The following is a 23760-nucleotide window of genomic DNA, read 5'->3' as shown; positions in this document are numbered from 1 at the left end:
CCATGCTGTTTTTTAAATCATTAGTTCAGATCATTTATATTTATATCTTGAATGACAATTCGTAATTTATCTCATTCTATTGTAACATTAATAGGAGAAAAGAGAAATGCTTTCGGCGTAAGTGGAACGTATCCAAATCACAGATGAATTACTTAAGACTGCGCTTTATGGTAAGGAGAGAGGCTAAACAATTCTTTAAGGGAGGAGACACACTTGGCTAGTTCGGTGCAATAAACATTACTACTCGGATGTTTTTGACATCTCGACTGTGACTGCAGTCCATAATGATGGTGAAACTGGTTTAAATCTTTCTCGACAGTCGCGTGGGTAAAATAATTGGGTTTTGTTACCTGGAAAACTATACTTCTCTTCAAATTATGTTTAATTATAATTTCTTCTCAAATCTAGTAAGAATGTTTCCGCAAAAGTACGTATTTTACGCCAATTATAAGGTTGTTTGAGAAACAGCAGCGTGTATAACCGTTATACGATTGTTTGGGTTTATGGACCTGTGAAAAGTAAGAATGAAAGTGAATTTCTCCTTCATAAACGTATTCCAGGCATTGTTCTGTACTGTCTCTCAAATGAAAGCGCTGAAGGAGGCTGGATGGAACTCACAATTTGAATAATGCAACAGCAAAATGAGCTGCCGTATAAACTTAAAGGGAATGAGTTGGTCCGCGTCCATTCTTAGTTAGTAAAACTCTTCAAGTCCCTCCTCTTTAATAACGGATAATGTTCACACACACACACACACACACCAATAGACGTTCTTTTAATATTATCTCGTTGCTCTGATGGACGCACTGGGATCATAAATCCCAAGTTTTAAACAGTTTTTTTATTTCATACTAACAGGTGCCCGCGTGAGATTTTTCTAAACCGTTAAATAAATTTAAAAGAAAACTATATTTATTAGCATGCATGGTTTTAACTTTAAATATTGGCCGTTGTCTATTATTTGAATATTTCACCCCCTTTCAATAGTTTTCTTTCTCAAACAGTAAGTCATATGAATATCATGTTTGGTTGAGAGCTATGCTGGAATATGCACACGTAAATCCATGATAGGCCTATCGGTCATTTAGGTCATTCCTTTCACCTCTTCTAATCCCCATCCCGATTGGGAATGAACTTTGGCCCAAACGGCATCCAGAGTGTCACGGTTCATCTCAGCTACCCCAAAGACTACGAACTTGCCACTAATATCGGTCATTTTTCGGATTTTTACATTTCACTTCTTCCTTTAGGGGTCCTAGGGGTTTCTTGCCCCTACAGTAATTTTTCCAGATATTAAGTTATATATGTATGTAGTTTGGTTGAGAACTATGCCGCAACATACACACACATTCACCCGTAATCTCTGTCATTTCCGACATTTTCTTTCTTCACTCCTTCTCTCCCCCTATGCCAAGGGGACTGAATTTGGACTTTTCATTTTTATGTTCCGTTAATAGAAGAAGAAGAAGAAGAAGAAGAAGAAGAAGAAGAAGAAGAAGAAGGACTAAGTTTTAAGAAACTTATCATAATATTTACATACTGTTGGTCGAGCAACCCGCTGATCAGACTTGTCATGCGGTTTACTTACCTTCCCCTATTTTTGCTCTTTTTTTTTTCACCCTTCTCACCCCCTGCCAACGGCCGTAGCCGTGTTGAAACACCGGATCCCGTGAGATCTCCGAAGTTAAGCAACATTGGGCGTGGTCAGGAGTTGGATGGGTTGCCACGCGCTGTTGGTGGGGGTAAGGGAATGGAGGAGCGGAAAGGAACTGGCCACCCTACCGCACGTAAACACCGGCTCAGGTACACCTCTACGGAGGTTCGGACCTGCCTTCGGGCAGAATAACCCTTACCTTACCTCTCACCCCCTCATGTCGAACTACCCTTCACATTTCGTACAAACCACTTCCTAAACCCTCCCAGGGGTAATAAGAACAAATTGTTAAATTTTCAGGGAAATCGGTCCAGTAGTTTTGAGTCCATTCGAGAGACACATACTTTTTTTTAAAATAAATGCTATCACTTCGGGGCGTCGACCCATGTGAATCTTTTGCCCCTACTGACACCATATTGTATGAACCTGCGTTATAATTGGAATGGCGGTAGTGTGGAATGTTGTGTGTGAGGAAAGGAAAATTAAAGAAGGCACAAACACCCAGTCCCCAGGCCAGGGATGTTAACCATTACAATTTAAAAACCCTGACACGACCGGAAATCGAACAAGGGTTCGCCGGGTGACAGGCGGATGCGTTGTCCCCTACATCACACGGCCGGACAAGAAACATACAAACATTCGTTTTTATATACTGTATATAGATACGTAGACTATGACGAAATTCACTTCCTTCCAAACGCAAAAGAGTGCGGTATATTTCAAGAATTAGTATGAACGAATGAATCGAATATTTTTCTCTCCCAGTCACGGATCTTTTAAATTTCTTTTCCCTCATTCCTCTTATAATATTACACAGTTTTGCTAATCTTCCTGTTGTCCTTCTTTCTCTGTTTTGTAATGTTCAGGTTCATTTTCGATTTTATTTATCTTCTTCGCACCTATATATTTTGCTCTGATCTTTCTTGTTTTTTAACAGTATCTTAGTATGTGAGCCACTTCCATATCTGCATTGCATAAAATACATCAATTTTCCTCATTTTGGTCTTATAGTTTTATTCTTATGTACTGTATACCAGTCGACTTGGCCGTGCGGTTAGGGACGCGCGGCTGTGAGCTTGCATCTGGGAGATAGTGGGTTCCAATCCCACTGTCGGCAGCCCTGAAGATGGGTTTTCTGTGGTTTCATATCTGACAAATGCTGGGGCTGTACCTTAATTAAGGCCACGGCCGCTTCCTTCACATTCCTAGGCCTTTCCTTTCCCATCGTCGCCATAAGACATATCTGTGCCGAGCCACTAGCGAAAACAAAATATTCTTGTATACTCCTATCAGCCACCAAATTATACCTCTCATTTCCCTTTTTTGTTAACTTTTCGGTCTTTACTGTCATATGTTTTGCTTATTTTACAAAATTCAACCAGTGTTCTCTTGCTATTAAATTCTGTCCTTACTGTGTGCCTTTCAATGTCTTTCACTCTTTGGACAACCGTTTTATACGCTCCCATATAATCTCTAGATAAATGTATTTCCCAATAGTACCCCATTCCTATGTCATCCAGTACTTTCTTCACCCCCTCCAGCCAGTAACCCTTATTTTGATGTTTCATTTGGTGGTGGTATGCTATCCTTAGAATTTTGGCTCCACTCCCCCTTCTTTAGCCTCAACCAATATATCATTATTCGTTTAACAATATCAGCTCGTATACTCATCCCTTCACACATCTTTCTCACTCCACTGTTTGCAAATACAATTAATAATTTGTACTACTGATAATATTAATCCTATTTGTCATTCTCATATTTTTAATCAATATCCAGAAGTCTGCGGTATTAAATGAGTATAATCTAGAATGCAAAATAAAGCTTAAAGTAAAGCATTTCATTTACACTGAGAGGATGTTCGTGCGATTCGAATTATTTTGAAAGTATCAATTTAAAATTTGATGAATAGGAAAATTTGATTTAATTTGTGACATAGTGTGTTTGAATGTATCATGGGGTGTTATTAGCTCAGTGGCTTAGCTGCTTGATTACCACTCAGAAGGCTAAGGCTATAATCCTGGTCGATCCTGTTTCTACTGACATTTTCAAACTCAAAAATCGCATGTGATCAGGGTATCAGGCCTTAAATCCCGGCCAACAACAAACTGAGCCTGGATTGTTCCGGTGACCCTAGAAATTCCTGGGGAAACCTGAGGTAAGTATAGTGTTTGAACGTATCAAGTTATGATTCGGTTTGAAACGCATCCAGCTGAATTTCTATAGGAACGCATTCAGTTCCCTTTCATTTCAATGATTATATAGAATAGGAGTTAAAGAAAATCAAAGATGAATTTGGAAAGGGAATCAGAATTCTAGGAGAGGACATTAAAACTCTGAGATTTACCGAAGAAATTGTTATTTTTATCAGAGTGCAGAAGATCTCGAGAAATTGCAGAATGGTATGGACAAGTCTTGGAGAAAAATTACAAGATGTAAATAAATAAATCTACAAACATTATCATTATAGGCCGTTATGTTTTTCAGCATTCAGTCTGCAATCTTGTGTGAATTTGCTTCAATCCTCTATTTGTAACGAGTGCTGTGGCCTCATTTAGTTCTGTACCTCTCATCTTTACATCGTTAGAACCTGAGTCTAACCATCGTCTTGGTCTTCCGCTAGTTCTCTTACCCTTCATAACAGAGTCCATTATCCTCCTAGATAACCTATTCTCCTAAATTCGCCTCACATGACCCCACAACCGAAGCCGGTTTATGCGTACAGCTTTATCCATCGAGTTCATTCCCAACTGAGCCTTTATCTCCTCATTCCGAGTACCCTCCCACCTCTTTGTACCAGCAATCATTCTCGCTACTTTCCTGTCTGTTACTTCTAACTTATGAATAAGATATCCTGAGTCCGCCCAGCTTTCGCTCCCGTAAATCATAGTTGGTCTGGAAACAGACCGATGTAAAGATAGTTTCGTCCGGGAGCTGACTTCTTTCTTACAGAATACTGTTGATTGCAACTGCGTAAAACGAAAGTACTGGAGTGCTGTCGAACGAGGTCAGTTGATGCAGGAAATGAAGTCATGAAGTAAGTACATAAATACTGTTACTTTGGTAGTAGAATAATTATTAGCTGTAGCAGAAGGAAGTCGGATATAAAATGCGGACTAATACAAGCAAGGAAGGCCTTTCTTAAAAAAAGAAACTTGCTCACTTCGAACGCGAATTGAAGGTTTCCGAAGACTTTCGTCTAGAGCGTGGCATTGTATGGAAGTGAAACTTGGACAACAACTAACTCAGAAAGGAAGAGAATAGAAGCTTTTGAAATGTGGTGTTACAGAAGAACGCTGAAGGTGACATAAGTAGATCGAGTCATGAATGAAGGGAAACTGTTTCGAATCGGTGAAAGGAGAACGATTTGGCGAAATTTGACAATGAGAACACACCCTGGACTTGCTCAGATAGTATGTGAGGGACGTGTAGGCGGTAAGAACGGTAGCGGTAGACAAGGCATGAATATCGAAAATAAATTAGATGCAGGATATTGTAGTTACGTAGAAATGAATAGGTGATGATGATGCTTGTTGTTTAAAGGGGCCTAACATCGAGGTCATCGGCCCCAAAATGAATGGGTTAGTATAGGATAGGGTAACAAGAAGAGCTATATCAAGCAAGGCCATGGATTGATGATTCAAAGAGCAACAACATTTTTATAAACGAAACGTTCAATAGTTTGGATAAGTACCCAGTAGACATTAACATGGGCAGGAGAAAATAACACCAAGCCTCTTTTCTGCGAGATAGCATTTTTAAAACTTCATTGACAGTAATACACGGGAAAGTGATATACGGAGTCAGTCACGTAATATGTTCATCTCAAACACCTCGTAAACCGTTAATAATATTGAAATTCTGTTTTCACTTCCAGTAATATTAACAAGGGGCTTACTATTTGAACTTTCATTACTTTTCCAGTGTGCCAATATCATCACTGATAACGCTACTATCTTTGGTGTTTTTCAGAGAAACTACCTAATATTCTAAAACTTGCATTAGAGTCATAAGCATGGGAAACTCAGGGGCGTCGTTTTTAAAATGCACAAATATCAAATTTACAATTCCTTTCAACTTAGTAAAATTAACGTATAATGTATAATGGCTTATAGTTCTGTAATCCTTACGTGAAGATTCGAATAATTGTCTATAGCTCCTGATATCAACGAATCAGTCTTGATTGCTGTCCTCCTCTTCCGAAGGTAGCGGGTTCGAAGTCGTCTAAGATCAGTGGCATTTCTAGGTATCATTCACTTTTTACATATTAGCAAGCTCCTTCTTTGTATCCGTAGTAGGTTGTCGACCTCCTGACACCAAGATGATGGGTTCAAACCCAACAGAGGTAGTCTGATCTTTGAAGGGTGGAAAAAAGTGAATCGGTATGTAAAAGATCTCTGGTGGCACATTAGGTCTTTACTCGATAACACTCATTGAAAGTGAATCAAAAATCGCTCGACAGAGATCTGGTATACTCTGTCATCTTGCGCAGTAAAGCAGAACGTCGAAATTGTCGTGCGGTCAACCCAAACGGCTTCAAATCGAAATGTCTCTATATGGTATCCGAGGGCATAAGATTATTATTATTATTATTATTATTATTATTATTATTATTATTATTATTATTATTATTATTATTATTATTATTATTATTATTATTATTATTATTATTATTATTGCCATAACACACTTTTCTGGGACGAAATTTTAACACGCTATTCCCCTTAAAGGTACCGGAGTTTGTTTGAACGGTTGGGGATATAGTGGAGGGAAAGTTTTCGTTGTACAAAAGTACTGAGAAACAATACATTGATTTTTCTTACAAATTTGTTGTAACCGAAGTGAATGCAGAAATGTATATGATATTTTTAAATTTTTAAGTTTTTTCTTTCACTGAGCATTTCATGAAAGTCTGCATTAACATTCAACTTCATGCATTGGCTTCATTCCTTTCTATTTATTTCTTTAAACACTGAAATAATCCACCTTGATTTAAAAATTTGAAGAACTAATGAGTGCATTTTTAAAATAGTATTACCGTTTGCGGTATGCGCGAGCAACGATGTAAGTTTTTCAAGTACGACTGTTTGAATGTTGAAATCTATAGAAATTTAAGGCACGCTAAGGAAATATAATCAATTTTATAGTCAATACATTTTGATTTTAATATAATATTTTCAAAAAGAAATAAGGTGTTCTTATTTTACTTTATTTTAAAAAAAGGGAAATATTTCGTCTCTTCTATTGTGAGACATCTTCAGCCTAATATATTATGGTAAAACACTTGATAAAGTTAATTCTAAAAAAACAATGAAATGTATTAAAAAACAGTGACATATATCAAAATGATGAAAAGTCAAGGTGACTTAATCTGTCACATGCAAACACAGATTATTATAAAACACAGTTTGTGTATGTCTTAAGACCAATTATTGAATAATAAAATTCTCATTGAGTTTTTAATGTACCAAATGAATTAAGAAGATGGCCGTAGCGTGCTAAAATCGGAGTTCAAACTTGAAATTCGTCGATGTGATCTCATGCTGGAAGCCTTGAGTGCGTGAATATCTGACCTTTTGTCCAGCCAGCTCGTCATTTAATATATTTCATTGTTTTGTAATACATGTCATTGTTTTTTACCATAATAGATTAGGCTGAAGATGACTCACAATATAAGAGACGAAACATGTCCATTTTCTTAAAATAAAGTAAGAATATAGTACTGTATTTTAAAGATGGAGTCACTCAATCGTTAAGAACTTATTTCTTGTTGATTCTGAAAATATGGATTTATTTCTTGCGGTAATTTTTTCACCTTTGAAATTGAGTCCACTATACCGATTTAGACTACTGAAAGATTTCTTTACAATGACAATTAAGAAAATAACCGCACTGTACCAATGAACCTTAAATACAGGATGGCCATAAAAAACGTGATCCGAGTATAAGAGCGTTAGAGGATTGGTGACCCTCATAACCTAGAGCATGGATTTGTATGCATTAATAGGTTAGAATGCAAAGTTTCTGAAGCGACCAGCAAGTATAGTCTACCTTCGCAACGACTGTGCTATGGGGTTTGCATAAACATTAGGGGTACGGCCCATCGGAACTCCTATAATTTATGCTACTCTCGCTACATTATGGAAGAGAGAGTGGCCGACACTTCCTATAACCAAATTTAGTTTGCAATCTAACCTGTTAGTGCGTGAAAACCCGGGCTTTACGTGATAAGTAATTTGAAAAAAAATCGATATCTCGCACCGATGTCATTTTAACAGCTGCTGAAGTTAGCCAATTAGATCGCTTCGCGGATGAATTCAAATGTGCTTTACGAGGTAGTGTTTGCTGAATCTGTACGTGGCTTATGACCGGCTTGAGAGCGCGAATGAAAGAAATAAACTTCTCCAGGGGAGGGATTTGAACACGGACTTCCGTGCTAATTGGATCGTTCCATAGGAAGTTCGCTGTGTGTTTGTGTTTAATGCTGATTTCTCGGCATGGTTGTCAAGCTGGTATAAGCCACATGCATATTTAGCAACATCGACCCTCAAAGTTCATTCACCTGCGAAGTCATCTGATTGACTGATGAGATGACAGTGGCGCAAGATATCGAATTATTTTCTTCAAATTATTTATCAGTACAAGAAGCTTCCGTGGCTCAGGCGGCAGCGTTCCGGCCTCTCACCGCTGGGTTCCGTGGTTCAAATCCGTGTGAGATTTGTGCTGGACAAAGCGGAGGCGGGACAGCGTTTTCTTGGAGTACTCCGGTTTTCCCAGTCATATTTCATTCCAACAACACTCTCCAATATCATTTCATTTCATCTGTCAGTCACTAATCATTGCCCCAGAGGAGTGCGACAGGCTTCTGCAGCCGGCACAATTCCTATCCCCGCCGCCAGATGGGGGCTTCATTCTTCCATTCCTGACCCGGTCGAATGACTGGAAACAGGCTGTGGATTTTCATTTATCAGTACAACCAATCCTCACGTTGTTTCCGACCATCCAGAAATAAAGGAGGCATGTAAATACTATATTCTTTATTGCAATTCTCAAATGTTGATCACTTCAACCTAGATATTCACACTGTTAGAATAAGACTCGTCAAGTTATATAGGTATCTACAGTTCACATCCATTTCGTATATAAAGTCTGGAATGTGAACGTAATTAATTCCTGTCACCTACTTGCGTTCTGAAGCGCAGCCACAGCAGGCTTGTCGTGGTTGTGGACCTTGTCTGTCGCCACACAGCAGCTCCAAATCATTCCTCCACTGCAGAGGTCTAGCGGTTTTCCCCCAGCCAACACACACGAGATGCTCAAACCACAGTCGTATTTCCGACTGCGGTACCAGCACGTCTGAGGGATCACTGGAACAGAATAATACCTTTGAGCCGTGGACATTTCACTACTTATCAGTTTAAAGCAACAGTTTACTATCAAGGAGCAACAAAAGAATGTACGAATCACCAATATGCAGAAAGTTTTAATGATGTGACAGATTTAAAAAAAATAACGTTTTTCCTCGATTCATTTTTAAGTAAAGTCCAGTTTGCATAAGGCCGTCTGTTGGTCTTAGTCGTTAAGATGACAAGTCATGTGGAAAAATATTTCACCATTAGAAGGTTGGCCGACAGGATAGGAGATGTGATTGTGATGGTATACAATTTCTAATCACTAGATTGCATGTCAAAATCCTGGATCCAGTTCCTAATTATATACCGCCTGGTATTTGTACAAATGAAGTATCTGGATATTATGGGTTTGAAATGTGCGTTATGTGCATGTTAATAAGAATGGAAGGAATCTATAATAATACCAATTTATAAAGGAAAGGGTGATAAAAGGAAACCAGAGAACTACAGACCAATAAGCCTGACCAGTATAGTTTGTAAAATACCGGAGAGTTTAATAGCAAAGTACATCAGAGGGATATGTGATGATAAAAATTGGTTCATGAGTAGCCAGTATGGATTTAGAAAGAAATTTTCTTGTGAGGCACAACTGGTGGGATTTCAGCAGGACATATCAGATCAGTTGGATTCAGGAGGCCAGTTAGATTGCATAGCCATAGATCTTTCCAAAGCCTTTGATGGAGTGGAACATGGAATATTATTAAAGAAATTGGAGGGAATAGGATTGGACGTAAGGGTTATAAGTTGGATAAGAACATTTCTAAATTCAAGGGTTCAGAAAGTCAAAGTAGGAAATAATATATCACAGGAAGAGAAAGTTTGGAAGGGAATCGCACAGGGTAGTATAATCGGTCCGTTACTTTTCTTAATATACACAAATGACTTAGGGAACAATATAACATCAAAAATAAGATTGTATACAGATGATATAATTGTTTATAGGGAAACAAATAACATTGAGGATTGTTCATAATTACAAAGGGACCTTGAAAGTATCCAACAGTGGCTTGAAGGAAATAATATGAAGGTTAATGGAGGCAAATCAACTGTTACAACATTTACAAACAGGTGCTTTAAAACTGAATTTGAATATACATTGGATGAGGTAGTTATCCCAAAAGATGGCAAGTGCAAATACTTAGGTCTGAGATTTGAAAGTAATTTTCACTGGAAGGGTCATGTTGATGACATTGTTGGGAAAGCATACAGATCGTTACATGTCATAATGAGGCTACTTAAAGGATGCAACAAAGAATTAAAAGAAAAATGTTACTTAAGTATGGTTCGTCCATTATTGGAATATGCAAACAGTGTTTGGGATCCTCACCAAGAAAACCTAATAAAATAAATAGATAGTGTGCAGAGGAAAGCAGCAAGATTTGTAACAGGGGATTTCAGGAGAAACAGCAGTGTATCAGAAATGTTAGAGGAACTTGGGTGGGAAACTTTAAGTAAGAGAAGGGAGAAAACTAGACTTATAGGATTATATAGAGCCATCACAGGAGAAGAAGCATGGGCAGAAATCCGTGAGAGGCTTCAGTTGGAAAATAATTATATTGGCAGAACTGACCACAAGTATAAAATTAGAAGGAATTTTAGCAGAAGCGACTGGGGTAAATTTTCATTCATTGGGAAGGGCGTGAAGGAGTGGAACAGTTTACCAGGGGTAGTGTTTGATCCTTTTCCAAAATCTGTACAGGTATTCAAGAAGAGAATAAACAGCAACAGGGAAAATAAATGAAATGTTAGAGGGTATTCGATCAGTGCAGGCTATTGTACATAAAAAATAGGTGTTAAAAAAATTCCATCCCCTGGTCCATGGAGTTTGGTCAGCCAAAGTAGGGGACTGCCTGTAGGGGTGAAGTACAGTGGGGACTTTGAGGGCACTGGGACCGCTACGGTAGCTGTGAAGGTCCTTCAGGAACTCTGAAAAGTGGTGGCAAAAAGGGGTTCTGGTTAAGACGCAGCAGGTCGTTATGCTACTTAGGTTCCAAAATGGGTAAAAAAAAGTAAATAAATGCAATGTAAATTTTAATCTTATACCAGTTGCATAGTATTATTTGAAGTAATTCCACATACTGTATATGAGTTGACTATGTTTGTAAGTATAGGAGATATTATAAGTATAATTTTGTAAACAATATAAATTTATTAAGGATGATCTGTTTGTTTAATAGAAAAAATTGTTAGCATAAATTGTATATTATTGTATTCTAGAAAAAAAAATTCTTCTGTTAATTTAAAATTTAGTGCTTGACAATAATGTATTTTAGTGTACCATTTGCCACCGAGGTAGACACCTCATTTGCAAATAAAGAGATTTTGATTTGATTTGATTTGATTTCGTAAAATAAAATACTAATAATAGTTGAAATAAAGAAAACAATATTGATGACACATATACATGTAAGTACCTTTCATCTAAATCACATTCCATAAAAGTCGGTCCAGTGGGGAGTTTTGGGCGGATTTCAAAAGAAAACACCTTGCGTTTGGACAGTAAACGGATTAAGAAAGAAAGAAACAAAGAAAGAAAGAAAGAAAGAAAGAAAGAAAGAACTATTTCCTCATTCAGCTGGACCCCTATTCTCCATTCTCAACTCCTAGAGAACTTTTGAATTTAAACTGACCGGGAAGAATTTCTTACAATGAATACAAACAATGAACTCTTTATGTTGATAGCAAGGTTTCTTTTACAACTTCATTTTTTTTAGGAAAACGTCCCCGTTTGGGCTCCCTTGGACATTTTTGGTCACCAAATATTCAATTATTCGGGTAAATTGTGAGCGTAGTTGGTCATACCCAGTTTGGGTTAGGAAGGGACTGGAAAGTCGTGAAGTTCTTTTCACTTTGAATGCTTTGACCCTGATATGCCTCGATTTGAAAGTCGACGTGTAGCCTACGCATACTTCATCCACTACCGTAAAGCTTTCGATTGTGTATCTGATTTTAAACTACTTGTGTTGATGCTGATGATCTACGTATCATCGCTCAGCTGTACAGAAACCAAACAGCAGTGGTCAAAATAGAGTGAACGACAACTGAGTTCATAGCTATACGGAGAGGCGTGCGACAGGACTGTGTCCTGTCCCCTCTCTTTTTTAACATCTACTCTGAGGTTGTGGCGAGGATGTTAACCTAGGCATCAGAATCAACGTCAATGGAATTAATAACATCTGCTTTGCTGATTATACGGCTGTGTTATTCAGTAGCCTTAGTAGTCTTCAAATTATTAATAATAACATTGTAAGGATCAGTGCAACATTTCGTTTGTTCATAAATATTGGCAAGGCCAAATCGATTGTATTTTTGAAAAAAAAACCAAACATCAACAACACAATATTTTATCAAGTGTAATCCTTGAAATACCCGAGGATGATAGTGAACAGGCATTTCGATGAATTCATAAACACAAATTTGTTTAAGAGTATGAGGTCTCTATTTACCAGTAGAGGTGTCAAACTTCATCCCCCTGTGGGTGGGGGCGGTAGAATAACACCCACGGTATCCTCTGCCTGTCGTAAGAGGCGACTAAAAGGGGCCCCAGGGGCTCTGAACTTTGGAGCGTGGGTTGGCGACCACGGGGCCCTTAGCTGAATCCTGGCATTGCTTCCACTTACTTGTGCTGTAACTTATTTTGATGATAATAAATAAATAAAATCATAAATAAAAATATATAAATAAAATTACTCAAAAACTTAATAAAATTAATAAGCATAATTAACCGAAATGTCCGTAGTATGGGCGCCAGAGTTCACCAGAATGGATCCCTCGAATTTAGATAATAGCATGATAAACTTTATATCCCAGGGCGTGTACATAATGCTGCGTACTGGTACATCTGCTGCAGGCCTTACCTAACCTCCTGAAAACGACTAATTAGGTAGGAACTGCACCTAGGTTCATCAATAACACTGATTCTAAAATAGCTAACTGTATTCTTAACAAATTCCGTGCATGAGCACCTCATCAACATACAACATTATACATATAATACACACATAAAATATTGCTGGAAGACTCCATATTTACAACAACAATAATAATAATGAGAACAGTGGGAAAACGAAAGCGAGAACTAAGCTACCATTTGTAGATAGTCCGATGAACAATGTACATGTATGAAGATAAATACCCTTCACTGTCTCTATATCAATTCCATTTACCGATTCTCATAATCGGCAGTTATCACATCACACAGATACTGTACCTTGTACTACTGTGTTCACATATTTTAACACTTGTTGTAAAGATATATACACACGTCTGGCGATCCTCAACATAAATTTATGGAAAGTCTGAGATAGCTTTCACCAACATATAATGCTAGGCCACCACAAGTGCTACAATACTTAATGCGCAAGCACTCTCCACAATCATCCACTTTCCACAAACATAACAAGACTACGCTCCACGAACGTTTGAAGTCCAGTCCATTGCAGCCGTGTCACTCCAGTACCGTGTATCAGCACCACTTCCTTCCCGTATAGTGCCTCAGTTGTAGTTGTAGTTGTAGTTATCTTCCTTCTCGTTCCTTTACAATCACCCTTACAATGTCCCCGGTTGCCGCCGTATGATCAACCTTTATAGACATCAACATCCCCCTCCTCTCAGATGATACGTCTGGATTGGTGCTTGCCAGCTAATCATGAGTAAACCTCTTCTTTCTCCCAAGTTATAAACAAACACTCGGGAGTTTTACATGAATCATCAAATTTCCCTGGTACAACAACAAGCTCATCTCATCAGGCTGGGATATATACATGACTAATGGAATTTCCTGACACAAGTACATCACAACAGACACTGGGGTAGCCATATGACTCATTCAAATTACCAGAGTTATTACAGCAATGTTTTCCCACTCGTGCAAAACAAAATACTCATACCGACATATGTGGATATCTTCCCGCTTACCAATATAAATGGCAAAATATACAAATGAAATACTGATAATAATAATAATAATAATAATAATAATAATAAATCGAATACTGACTATAATATCTATAACTTCTACATATAATTCGGGGGTGTGATATATGTACTATCACAGTGCCATGCTCCTCATTTTCATCTATCCTATCCGACCTCCCTTGGTCAACTCTTGTTCTTTTCCGACCCCAACGCTATTATGTTTGCGAGGGCTAGGGAGTCTTTCATTTTCACGCCCTTCGTGGCCCTTGTCTTTCTTTGACCGATATCTTCATTTTTCGAAGTGTCGGATCCCTTCTCTTTTCCCCTCTGATTAGTGTTATATAGAGGATGGTTGCCTAGTTGTACTTCCTCTTAAAACAATAATCACCACCACCACCACCACTCTCAAACTTCAGCTCCGAGTTCGGATGTTACATTACTACGTTTAACCTGTCCTACTGCACAGTCTTTTTTTTTTCTTTTTTTTTTTTTTTTGCAAGTTACTTTACGTCGCACCGGCACAGGCAGGTCTTATGGCGACGATGGGACAGGTAGGAGCTAGGAGTGGGCAGGAATCGGCCGTAGCCTTAATTAAGGTACAGTCCCAGCATTTGCCTGGTGTGAAAATGGGAAACCACGGAAAACCATCTTCAGGGCTGCCGACAGTGCGGTCCGAACCCACTTTCTCCCGAATACGGGATACTGGTCGCTATTAAGCGACTGCAGCTATCGAGCTCGGTACTGTACGGTTACAAAGGCTGGACGTTCAGCCCTTTGCTGGAGAGGTGGACTGAAGCTTTCTGTATGTACTTTTTCAGAAGAATACACCGAATAATCTGGGTAAAAAGAAAGACCAATGAGGAAGTCCTGAACGGGTTAAATACGAATAAAGAGCACCTAATCAACCATCAAGCAGCGACATCATGAGAAGGGAACTATATGAATGTCCCCAGCTCAGCACCGAGGGGAAAATTTAAGGACGAAGGTGTGTGGGGAGACGGATAAATTCTAGCTCAAAGACTTGCTCCAGTGGTATGGACGAACTTCTATTGAAATATTTCGAGCCATAGTTTCGCCAATAATTATAATGAATTGGATCACCAACCTTCGTGGGGAGACGGCGTACTAAGAAGATATTTTTTTTACAATATGCTTTACGTCGCACCTACACAGATAAGTCTTACGGCGACGAAGGGATAGGAAAGGGCTAGGAGTGGGAAGGAAGCAACTGTGACATTAATTAAGGTGCAGACCCAGCATTTGGCGGTGTGAAAATGGGAAAACCATGGAAAACCATTCTCAGGGCAACCAAAAGTCGGGTTCAAACCCACTATATCCCAATTAAAAAGAAGTTGAAAATAAGCCCATATGGGACTATGCTATGCATCTAGCGGTATTTGTTTACCCGTTTCCTTATGCCCATATTTATTTCATTGTGAGTTAATTTTTTCCTTTTAATCCAAGTTGTTCCGTTTGTTTTCCTCGGCTTGTTCTTTTGGTCATCTTACAATTTGTGAATGATTTTAGTATCTCCTCGCTTTGTATTTAATCTTGTGTACCCCGGTTTCTATAGAATTTGACTATTTGTTTTGTGGGTCTGCCGGGTTCATTCATTCGATGTGTCTGAAATCTTTTAATCTACGTTTTCTGTCATCGCTGTAAATATCTATACATTGTTTGGTTTCACGTTCTTTCCCGAGTCAATATTGTTCGCTTCTGACTTTTGGACCTAGAATTTTCCTAACGCACTTACATTCCTTTTCCTTGACATTCTACATTATCGTGGACACCTCTATAAGTATGTTTAAGATGTAATGTTGGTATCTAAGGCCCTCATTGATCAGCGATGCCAAACCTAGGAATGGAACGATCATCCCGCGCAGTATGGTGGGCGCCTCAACAAAAGGACGACTGAATTTATGACGTCAGATCCACAAGCAATCGGAACCATTCAGTTAGACACGGCGGTGAGAACATGTCACGAATGACAAGATTCAAGTATCTTGGTTCCACAAACGCCGGCGACGGCCGATTTGTCGAAGAAGTCAATGCACGGATAACAGCAGTCTGGATGAAATGGCCAACGACGACGGGCGTCACGTGCGATCCAGAGGATGAAAGATAATCTCCAATAAAAAAATGATCGTAGTGTCATCCGACCTGTTCCACTGTTGGCCAACTACGACTGACGCAGAAGGTGGACTAGGACGAAGATGCTGAGGTGGACAGCTGGCGTCAATAAACTGGATCGCATCTCTAATGAAACCATTAGGGGAAGATTTAACATTGCACTGACTCAAGGTAAAATGCTCGGGAGACATCTACGATAGTTTCGACGTGCACTGAGATCAGTAGGAGACCAAAGGGACGACCTAAACAGCAATGGAATGGCATTCTTCATAAACATCTGAAGAGCGTCAATCTCCATGATGACATGGCCCAGGGCAGAAATAAATGGAGACAACGAATCCATGCAGCGGACCCTACCACCTGGACGGACAAACGCTGAAGGACAAGAAGAGGATTATTATTATTATTATTATTATTATTATGAATAAAGTATTTGTTGTTTGAGCCATCAGTCCATAGACTGGTTTGATGCGGCTCTCCATGCCACCCTATCCTGTGCTAACCTTTCATTTCTACGTAACTATTGCATCCTACATCTGCTTTAATCTGCTTGTCAAATTCGTACCTTGGTCTACCCCTACCGTTATTACCGGCTACACTTCCTTCAAAAACCAACTGAACAAGTCCTGGGTATCTTAACATGTTCCCATAATTCTATCTCTTCTTCTCGTCAAATTCAGCCAAATTGATTTCCTCTCACCAATTCGATTCATTCTCTCTTCATTCGTGCTTCGATCTACCCATCTGCACATTACAAAATCTTCTATTCTCTTTCTTTCTGTGCTGGTTATCATCCATGTTTCACTTCCATACAATGCCACGTTCCAGATGAAAGTCTTCAGAAACATCTTTCTAATTCCTATATATGAATTGTTGAAGAGAGAAAATTTCTTTTCTTAAGAAAGCTCCTTCTTGCTTGTGCTAGTCTGTATTTTATGTTCTCCTAACCTCTGCCATCGTTAGTTATGAGAATGATCTGTTATTTTTCAGCACTGCCTAATAATTGATGCGTGTCAAGCCATATAATAATGGCCGTGTAGCCTCCGGAGAGGCCCGGTGCAGGTCTTTTGATTTGACGCCCGTAGGCGTGCTATATACGAATGAATAACTAAGGTAAATAATTTAGTACAATACAGATTTTCCTCAACAATTTTGCGCTTCGTGTTGTTCGTCCCTGTGCTCCTGTGGTTATCAACCATAGTCATGTATTCTTCTTCTGACTCATTATCCTCACACCTGAGGAACCGTGATCCTATGGCTTAGTTACATCTGACCAGGCCTCTCCATTTCAGACGATCATTTGCTTCTCTGATAGAGGTCTGTAGACGTATTCTGGTGAATCATTTAATCTGGTCCAACCATACAATTGCTGTTCTACCTCTAGTCCATTGTATAGGCAACAACCAAACCAAACCAAACTCCATGGCGCAACAGTCCCAAAGGACCATGGCCTACCAAGCGATCGCTGTTCAACCCGTAGTCCTGCAGATTACGAGGTGTCGTATGGTCAGCTCGACGAATCCTCTCGCCCGTTATTCTTGGTTTCTAGACCGGGTCCGCTTCCCACCGTCAGATAGCTCCTCAATTGTAACCACGTATGCCCTAAGATACAGGTAAAAATCCCTGGGCTGACCGGGAATCGAAGCCAGAGCCTCCGGGTAAGAGGCAACCACGCTAACCCTACACCGCAGAACCGGCTACAGGCATGTGCAGTCGCTCAAAAAATGAAGAATGAGTGCACGGTATTGTATTTTCCTTCCAATTAATATTTTATCAGATTTGTTTTTAATTACTGTATTTTCAAAATATAATTCGCGTCCCAGGTTTACACAATCGCTGTGGATACCCATAACAAACATCATATATCCATAGATTCAATTGTTTCTAAAGAAACAGTCCACAAAGGACTCTTGTTCCACAGCAATTTCTCTACAGCTGTACGTCATAACTTAATTGCCTGTCAACGGGAAGTAGACAAAGATGTTCCGCGCAAAGATTTCAGCTCGATGTGTAACGATGTCACATAATATTTCTTCAAGTACCTGAAGGATAAAATCTTTACACTTTCGGAATCGCAATGGAAGTGAGACGCAGGAGATTTGCGTAATTATATGTTCCTTATTCTTGCGTATGTTATAAAGGAAAGAAGAACATCATTTGTTCTACATCCTGTATGTAAAGGAATACAAGATTACAAATATACCGTATGCTGATAGGTACACATTTAATTCCCGTGGGAGAAGTGCAACACTGTAAATGTTTTACGACAGGAAATAAGAAGTACAATCTTCTTCTTCTTCTTCTGCGAAGAACTGCGTCACGCATGTGGATTTGGTCCTGTTTTACGGCCAGATGCCCTTCCTGACGCCAACCCTATATGGAGGGATGTAATCACTATTGCGTGCTTCTGTGGTGGTTGGTAGTGTAGTGTGTTGCGTGAATATGAAGAGGAGAGTGTTGGGACGGACACAAACACCCAGTCCCCGAGCCAGAAGTATTAATCAGAAGTGATCAAAATCTCCACACGACCGGGAAATGAACCCGGGAACCTCTCAACCGAAGGCCAGTACGCTGACCATTCAGCCAAAAAGTCGAACGAAGTTAGAAGTACAATATAGTTCACAAATACACTACCTGCAGTTTGCAGACAATCTCTATAACGCAGAGAAATTCATAAGACCGCTCAAAGGACAGGAATATAAAAACTGGTGTCAACTCACGAGGGGACTGTTTTAGTTGGGACCAAGTGAGTAGGCCGTGCGGTTAGGGGCACGAAGCTATGAGCTTGCATCCGGGAGATAGTGGGTTCGACCCCCCACTGTCGACCGCCCTGAAGGTGGTTTTCCGTGGTTTTCCATCTTCATACCAGGAAAATGCTGGGGATGTACCTTAATTAAGGCCACGGCCACTTCCTTCCAACTCCTAGGCTTTTCCTATCTCATCGTCGCCATAAAGCCTATCTGTGTCGGTGCGACGTAAAACAGATTGTAAAGAAAGTTTCAGGTGGATCTGACCGATTTCAATAAAACATTATGGATGATCAATAAGCATATCTTAAATTTAACAGTAATAATAAGTTCGCCGGAAAATTAACGGCAGCGCTATTATTAGGCTAACTACTGGGTTACTCGGAGCTGTTAGCTGACAGTGTAGTAAATGAACTTGAGTGTCCACTGTAGAAACATAACTACAGTTCTATTTTACTAAAATACTTAAAAACGAGTTTTCTGACGAACGCGAGCAGAATTATGTGGTCTAAAATTATTTTACTAACCCGTACACTTTACGAATATGTCAAAATTGTAGAGTTCATTTATAATGGAAGTTAAAATAGATAGATAAATAAATGTCTTTATTGGCGTAGTTAAAGTCATTAGGCCTCCTCTTACACCATAATACCGAGCTCGATAGCTGCATTCGCTTAAGTGCGGCCAGTATCCAGTAATCGGGAGATAGTGTGTTCGAGCCCCACTGTCAGCAGCCCTGAAGATGGTTTCCCGTAGTTTCCCATTTTCACACCAGGCAAATGCCGGGGCTGTACCTTAATTAAGGCCACGGTCGCTTCCTTCCACTTCCTAGGCCTTTCCTATCCCAACGTCGCCATAAGATGTATCTATGTCGGTGCGACGTAAAGCAAATAGCAATACACTATAATAATTTCGTGTGGCTATTTCTAGCCGAGTGCAGCCCTTTTAATGCAGACCCTCCGATGAGGGTGGGCGGCATCTGCCATGTGTAGGTAACTGCGTGTTTTTATGGTGGAGGACGGTGTTATGTGTGGTGTGTGAGTTGCAGGGATGTTGGGGACAGCACAAATACCCCGCCCCGGGCCATTGGAATTAACCAATGAAGGTTGAAATCCTCGACCCGGCCGGGAATTGAACCCAAGACCCTCTGAACCGTAGGCCTGTACGCTGACCATTCAGCCAACGAGTCGGACTCCTCTTGCACTAAACCAATTATTGTACATTAGAATGACCATTAATGGCATCTTAATTAATACTAAATAAAGTAAATTTCCGTCGTTTCCCATTTTCACACCAGCAAATGCTGGGGCTGTACCTTGATTAAGGCCACTGCCGCTTCTTCCAACTCCTAGGCCTTTCCCATCACATCTTCGCCATAAGACCTATCTGTGTCGGTGCGACGTAAAGCCACTAGCAAAAAAAAAGTAAAGTTACTCGAACACAATTAAAATATATTATAACTGAAATAAAATTCCACCCCAGTGATACATACATAGTTACACGATTCTAAAATTAATAATAATAATAATAATAATAATAATAATAATAATAATAATAATAATAATAATAATAATAATAATAATAATAATAATAGCTAGTATACAACGGAGACCAACAGACTCGCCAAGAAGTTATTTAAATTAATAAACTCAAAGAAGGTCAAAATAAACTGGCTAGAAGAAACTTAAACGGGCCTTCAAGAAATTAACATGACCGACGACATCATAGAATATCGTGGAGCCTTCACTACTTTCATGTCGACTACAGAGAGCCTACAATGGTTGTACTCGATTCGTATTAAATATCCCTATCCAAACTCATATTAGCCCTTTCCTCTCTCAGCTGTCATGGCTAAGATTGACTGAGCGACGTAAGTACCAGGCTGTTTCCATTCTCCACAGTATTCTGCAAACAAGCAAACCAGACTGTCTTAGAACAGACTTTAAATACCTCTCCTCTTCCGATAGAGCTCCCTCAAGGTCATCCACACGCTCCCTCTTGTCCGTTCCCATTCACCACAGTAACTCGTACAACAACTCATTCATACCTGCTACCATACGTTCCTGGAACTCAATCGCAGCTGAAATTAGAGGCATAGGCAATCCGAGGCTATTTGAAAGGAAATGTTTAATGTAGTACACAAATATGTAAAAAGTAGATTTCACCAACGTAAAAATTTAATAATTAGCTCTTAATTATCAATAAGGATACAAAATTATAGAGGTTAAGTAAATTAATTTTAGTGATTTTTAGAAATATATGTAAAAAATGATATTATGTACATTATTCTGTAAATCGTATAAAGCTGTTGTATAATATGGTTTGGCATAATAGCAGGCTTCATAGCCTGAGCCCCACCATATAAGGCAATAAACTATACTAAACTAAACTAAACTAATAGTACCCAAGTACAAATTCGTGGAGAAACCTGAAAAGGAAACTGGTAGGAAGTGGTTCACAGAACGTAAGATGCAACACAGTGCAATGATGGAGAGATTTTGGGAGCGTAAGAAGGCGAAAACCATCAGACTAACGAACAAGTTCAAACGCTTTCCTAAAATGGGCATAACCAAGAAATAGAAAAAGAAGGAAGAAGAAGAATGGCTAGTAATAATATTATAATAATACGATCAGTGAAAGACTAGAACTCCACAGTTCACTCACGTCCTGCTGTAACTCTTAACGTTGTTTAAAATGACACTGTAGTTAGTATTCCTCTGACGTCGTCTCTTGAGTGATGCCATTCTCGTGCGGAAGACATAGAAATTTAGTTGTTACATGCGGCAGTTCGATGGTGAGGAATGACGAGCAGGTTTGATCTCTGAGCCCTTGTATCTCTGTCACGAACATTCGAAAAGTAATGGAAACGCGAAGAAAGGTAAGATGTAGTAACAACTCGGTGGAGGAGAGACAACGTATGATGGTTCCCACGAATATGGAGTCGTGGAGTCGTGACCATTCTACTTCTAGGAAAGTTGTCCACGCATGGTCAAATTTTCTGAAATTGAATGCGCATCTCATACCTGCATTCTGATCGCACTGCAGCCTTAGGGACATGTATGGCCTATCATCATTTAAAACAATATCACAATAATCAAAATGAGGCATTGCAAATGCTTCAATTAATTTCGTTTAAGTTTTATTGGAAAGATATATTTATATAATGAATGTAAAACTAAGAAAACTTGTTGGCAGATATAGATGACATGTGCAGACCAACTCATGCGTTGGTCCATGATAACGTCAAGATTATTCACTTGTGATTCAAAAGGAATTGGAACGCCTTAAAGGATTACTCTAGTCAACGGACGTTTATATATAGTTGTCATGTGAAATGCCAGTATTATGAAATCTTCATCTATATGCGATGTGCGGCAAAACGGCCACTGAAATTATTGCTCATCCGTTCTCCACGTTTCCCAAGCGACGAAGTATTTATTTATTGTATATAATAGTTTTTACATGTTGCAAATTTAGTGTTGTTGCTTTAATCCAGATACAATGTTTATTTATTTTGATAAAAGTCATTGAATTCCGTTCAGCCTTTTTTCTCGTGACGCGTGAACATTACACAGACAGACAGACAGACAGACAGACAGACAGACAGACAGACAGACAGACAGACAGACAGACAGACAGACAGACAGACAGACATAACAAAATTTTAAAATTGCATTTCCTTCTCATTCTGGACATTTTAATTCTGACTAAAATACACACAGGCGTCTTAATTTACACTGACTGACAGAGCAAATGCAACACCAAGAAGGAGTGGTTCGAAAGGGACGAAAGTTGGGAAAAAAACAGAGTCGGCACGGACGAATAATTGATGTTTATTTCAAACCGATATGCAGGTTACACAATGCGCACGGCATCGACTCAGTAGGATGTAGGACCACCGCGAGCGGCGATGCACGCAGAAACACGTCGAGGTACAGAGTCAATAAGAGTGCGGATGGTGTCCTGAGGGATGGTTCTCCATTCTCTGTCAACCATTTGCCACAGTTGGTCGTCCGTACGAGGCTGGGGCAGAGTTTGCAAACAGCGTCCAATGAGATCCCACACGTGTTCGATTGGTGAGAGATCCGGAGAGTACGCTGGCCACGGAAGCATCTGTACACCTCGTAGAGCCTGTTGGGAGATGCGAGCAGTGTGTGGGCGGGCATTATCCTGCTGAAACAGAGCATTGGGCAGCCCCTGAAGGTACGGGAGTGACACCGGCCGCAGCACATGCTGCACGTAGCGGTGGGCATTTAACGTGCCTTGAATACGCACTAGAGGTGACGTGGAATCATACGCAATAGCGCCCCAAACCATGATGCCGCGTTGTCTAGCGGTAGGGCGCTCCACAGTTACTGTCGGATTTGACCTTTCTCCACGCCGACGCCACACTCGTCTGCGGTGACTATCACTGACAGAACAGAAGCGTGACTCATCGGAGAACACGACGTTCCGCCATTCCCTCATCCAAGTCGCTGTAGCCCGGCACCATGCCAGGCGTGCACGTCTATGCTGTGGAGTCAATGGAAGTCTTCTGAGCGGACACCGAGAGTGCAGGCCTCCTTCAACCAATCGACGGGAAATTGTTCTGGTCGATATTGGAACAGCCAGGGTGTCTTGCACATGCTGAAGAATGGCGGTTGACGTGGCGTGCGGGGCTGCCACCGCTTGGCGGCGGATGCGCCGATCCTCGCGTGCTGACGTCACTCGGGCTGCGCCTAGACCCCTCGCACGTGTCACATGTCCCTGCGCCAACCATCTTCGCCACAGGCGCTGCACCGTGGACACATCCCTATGGGTATCGGCTGCGATTTGACGAAGCGACCAACCTGCCCTTCTCAGCCCGATCACCATACCCCTCGTAAAGTCGTCTTTCTGCTGGAAATGCCTCCGTTGACGG

General features: G+C 40.1%; 1 protein-coding gene across 1 annotated transcript in view; it reads right to left on the bottom strand.

Annotated features, from left to right (window-relative positions):
* The window catches only part of LOC136874360 (serine proteinase stubble), a 341753-nt gene that overhangs the window by 55644 nt on the left and 262349 nt on the right, over positions 1 to 23760 (bottom strand). Inside the window, exon 6 of the mRNA XM_068227769.1 lies at positions 8839 to 9021. Coding sequence (XP_068083870.1) covers positions 8839 to 9021 — 183 coding nt within the window. The remainder of the gene's footprint in view (positions 1 to 8838; positions 9022 to 23760) is intronic.

The sequence above is a fragment of the Anabrus simplex genome, chromosome 5, assembly GCF_040414725.1.
Source record: "Anabrus simplex isolate iqAnaSimp1 chromosome 5, ASM4041472v1, whole genome shotgun sequence".
In the NCBI taxonomy this organism is placed as follows: Eukaryota; Metazoa; Arthropoda; class Insecta; order Orthoptera; family Tettigoniidae; genus Anabrus; species Anabrus simplex.
The sequence above is the reverse complement of the archived record's forward strand: the minus strand, read 5'-3'. Positions and strand labels throughout refer to the sequence as shown.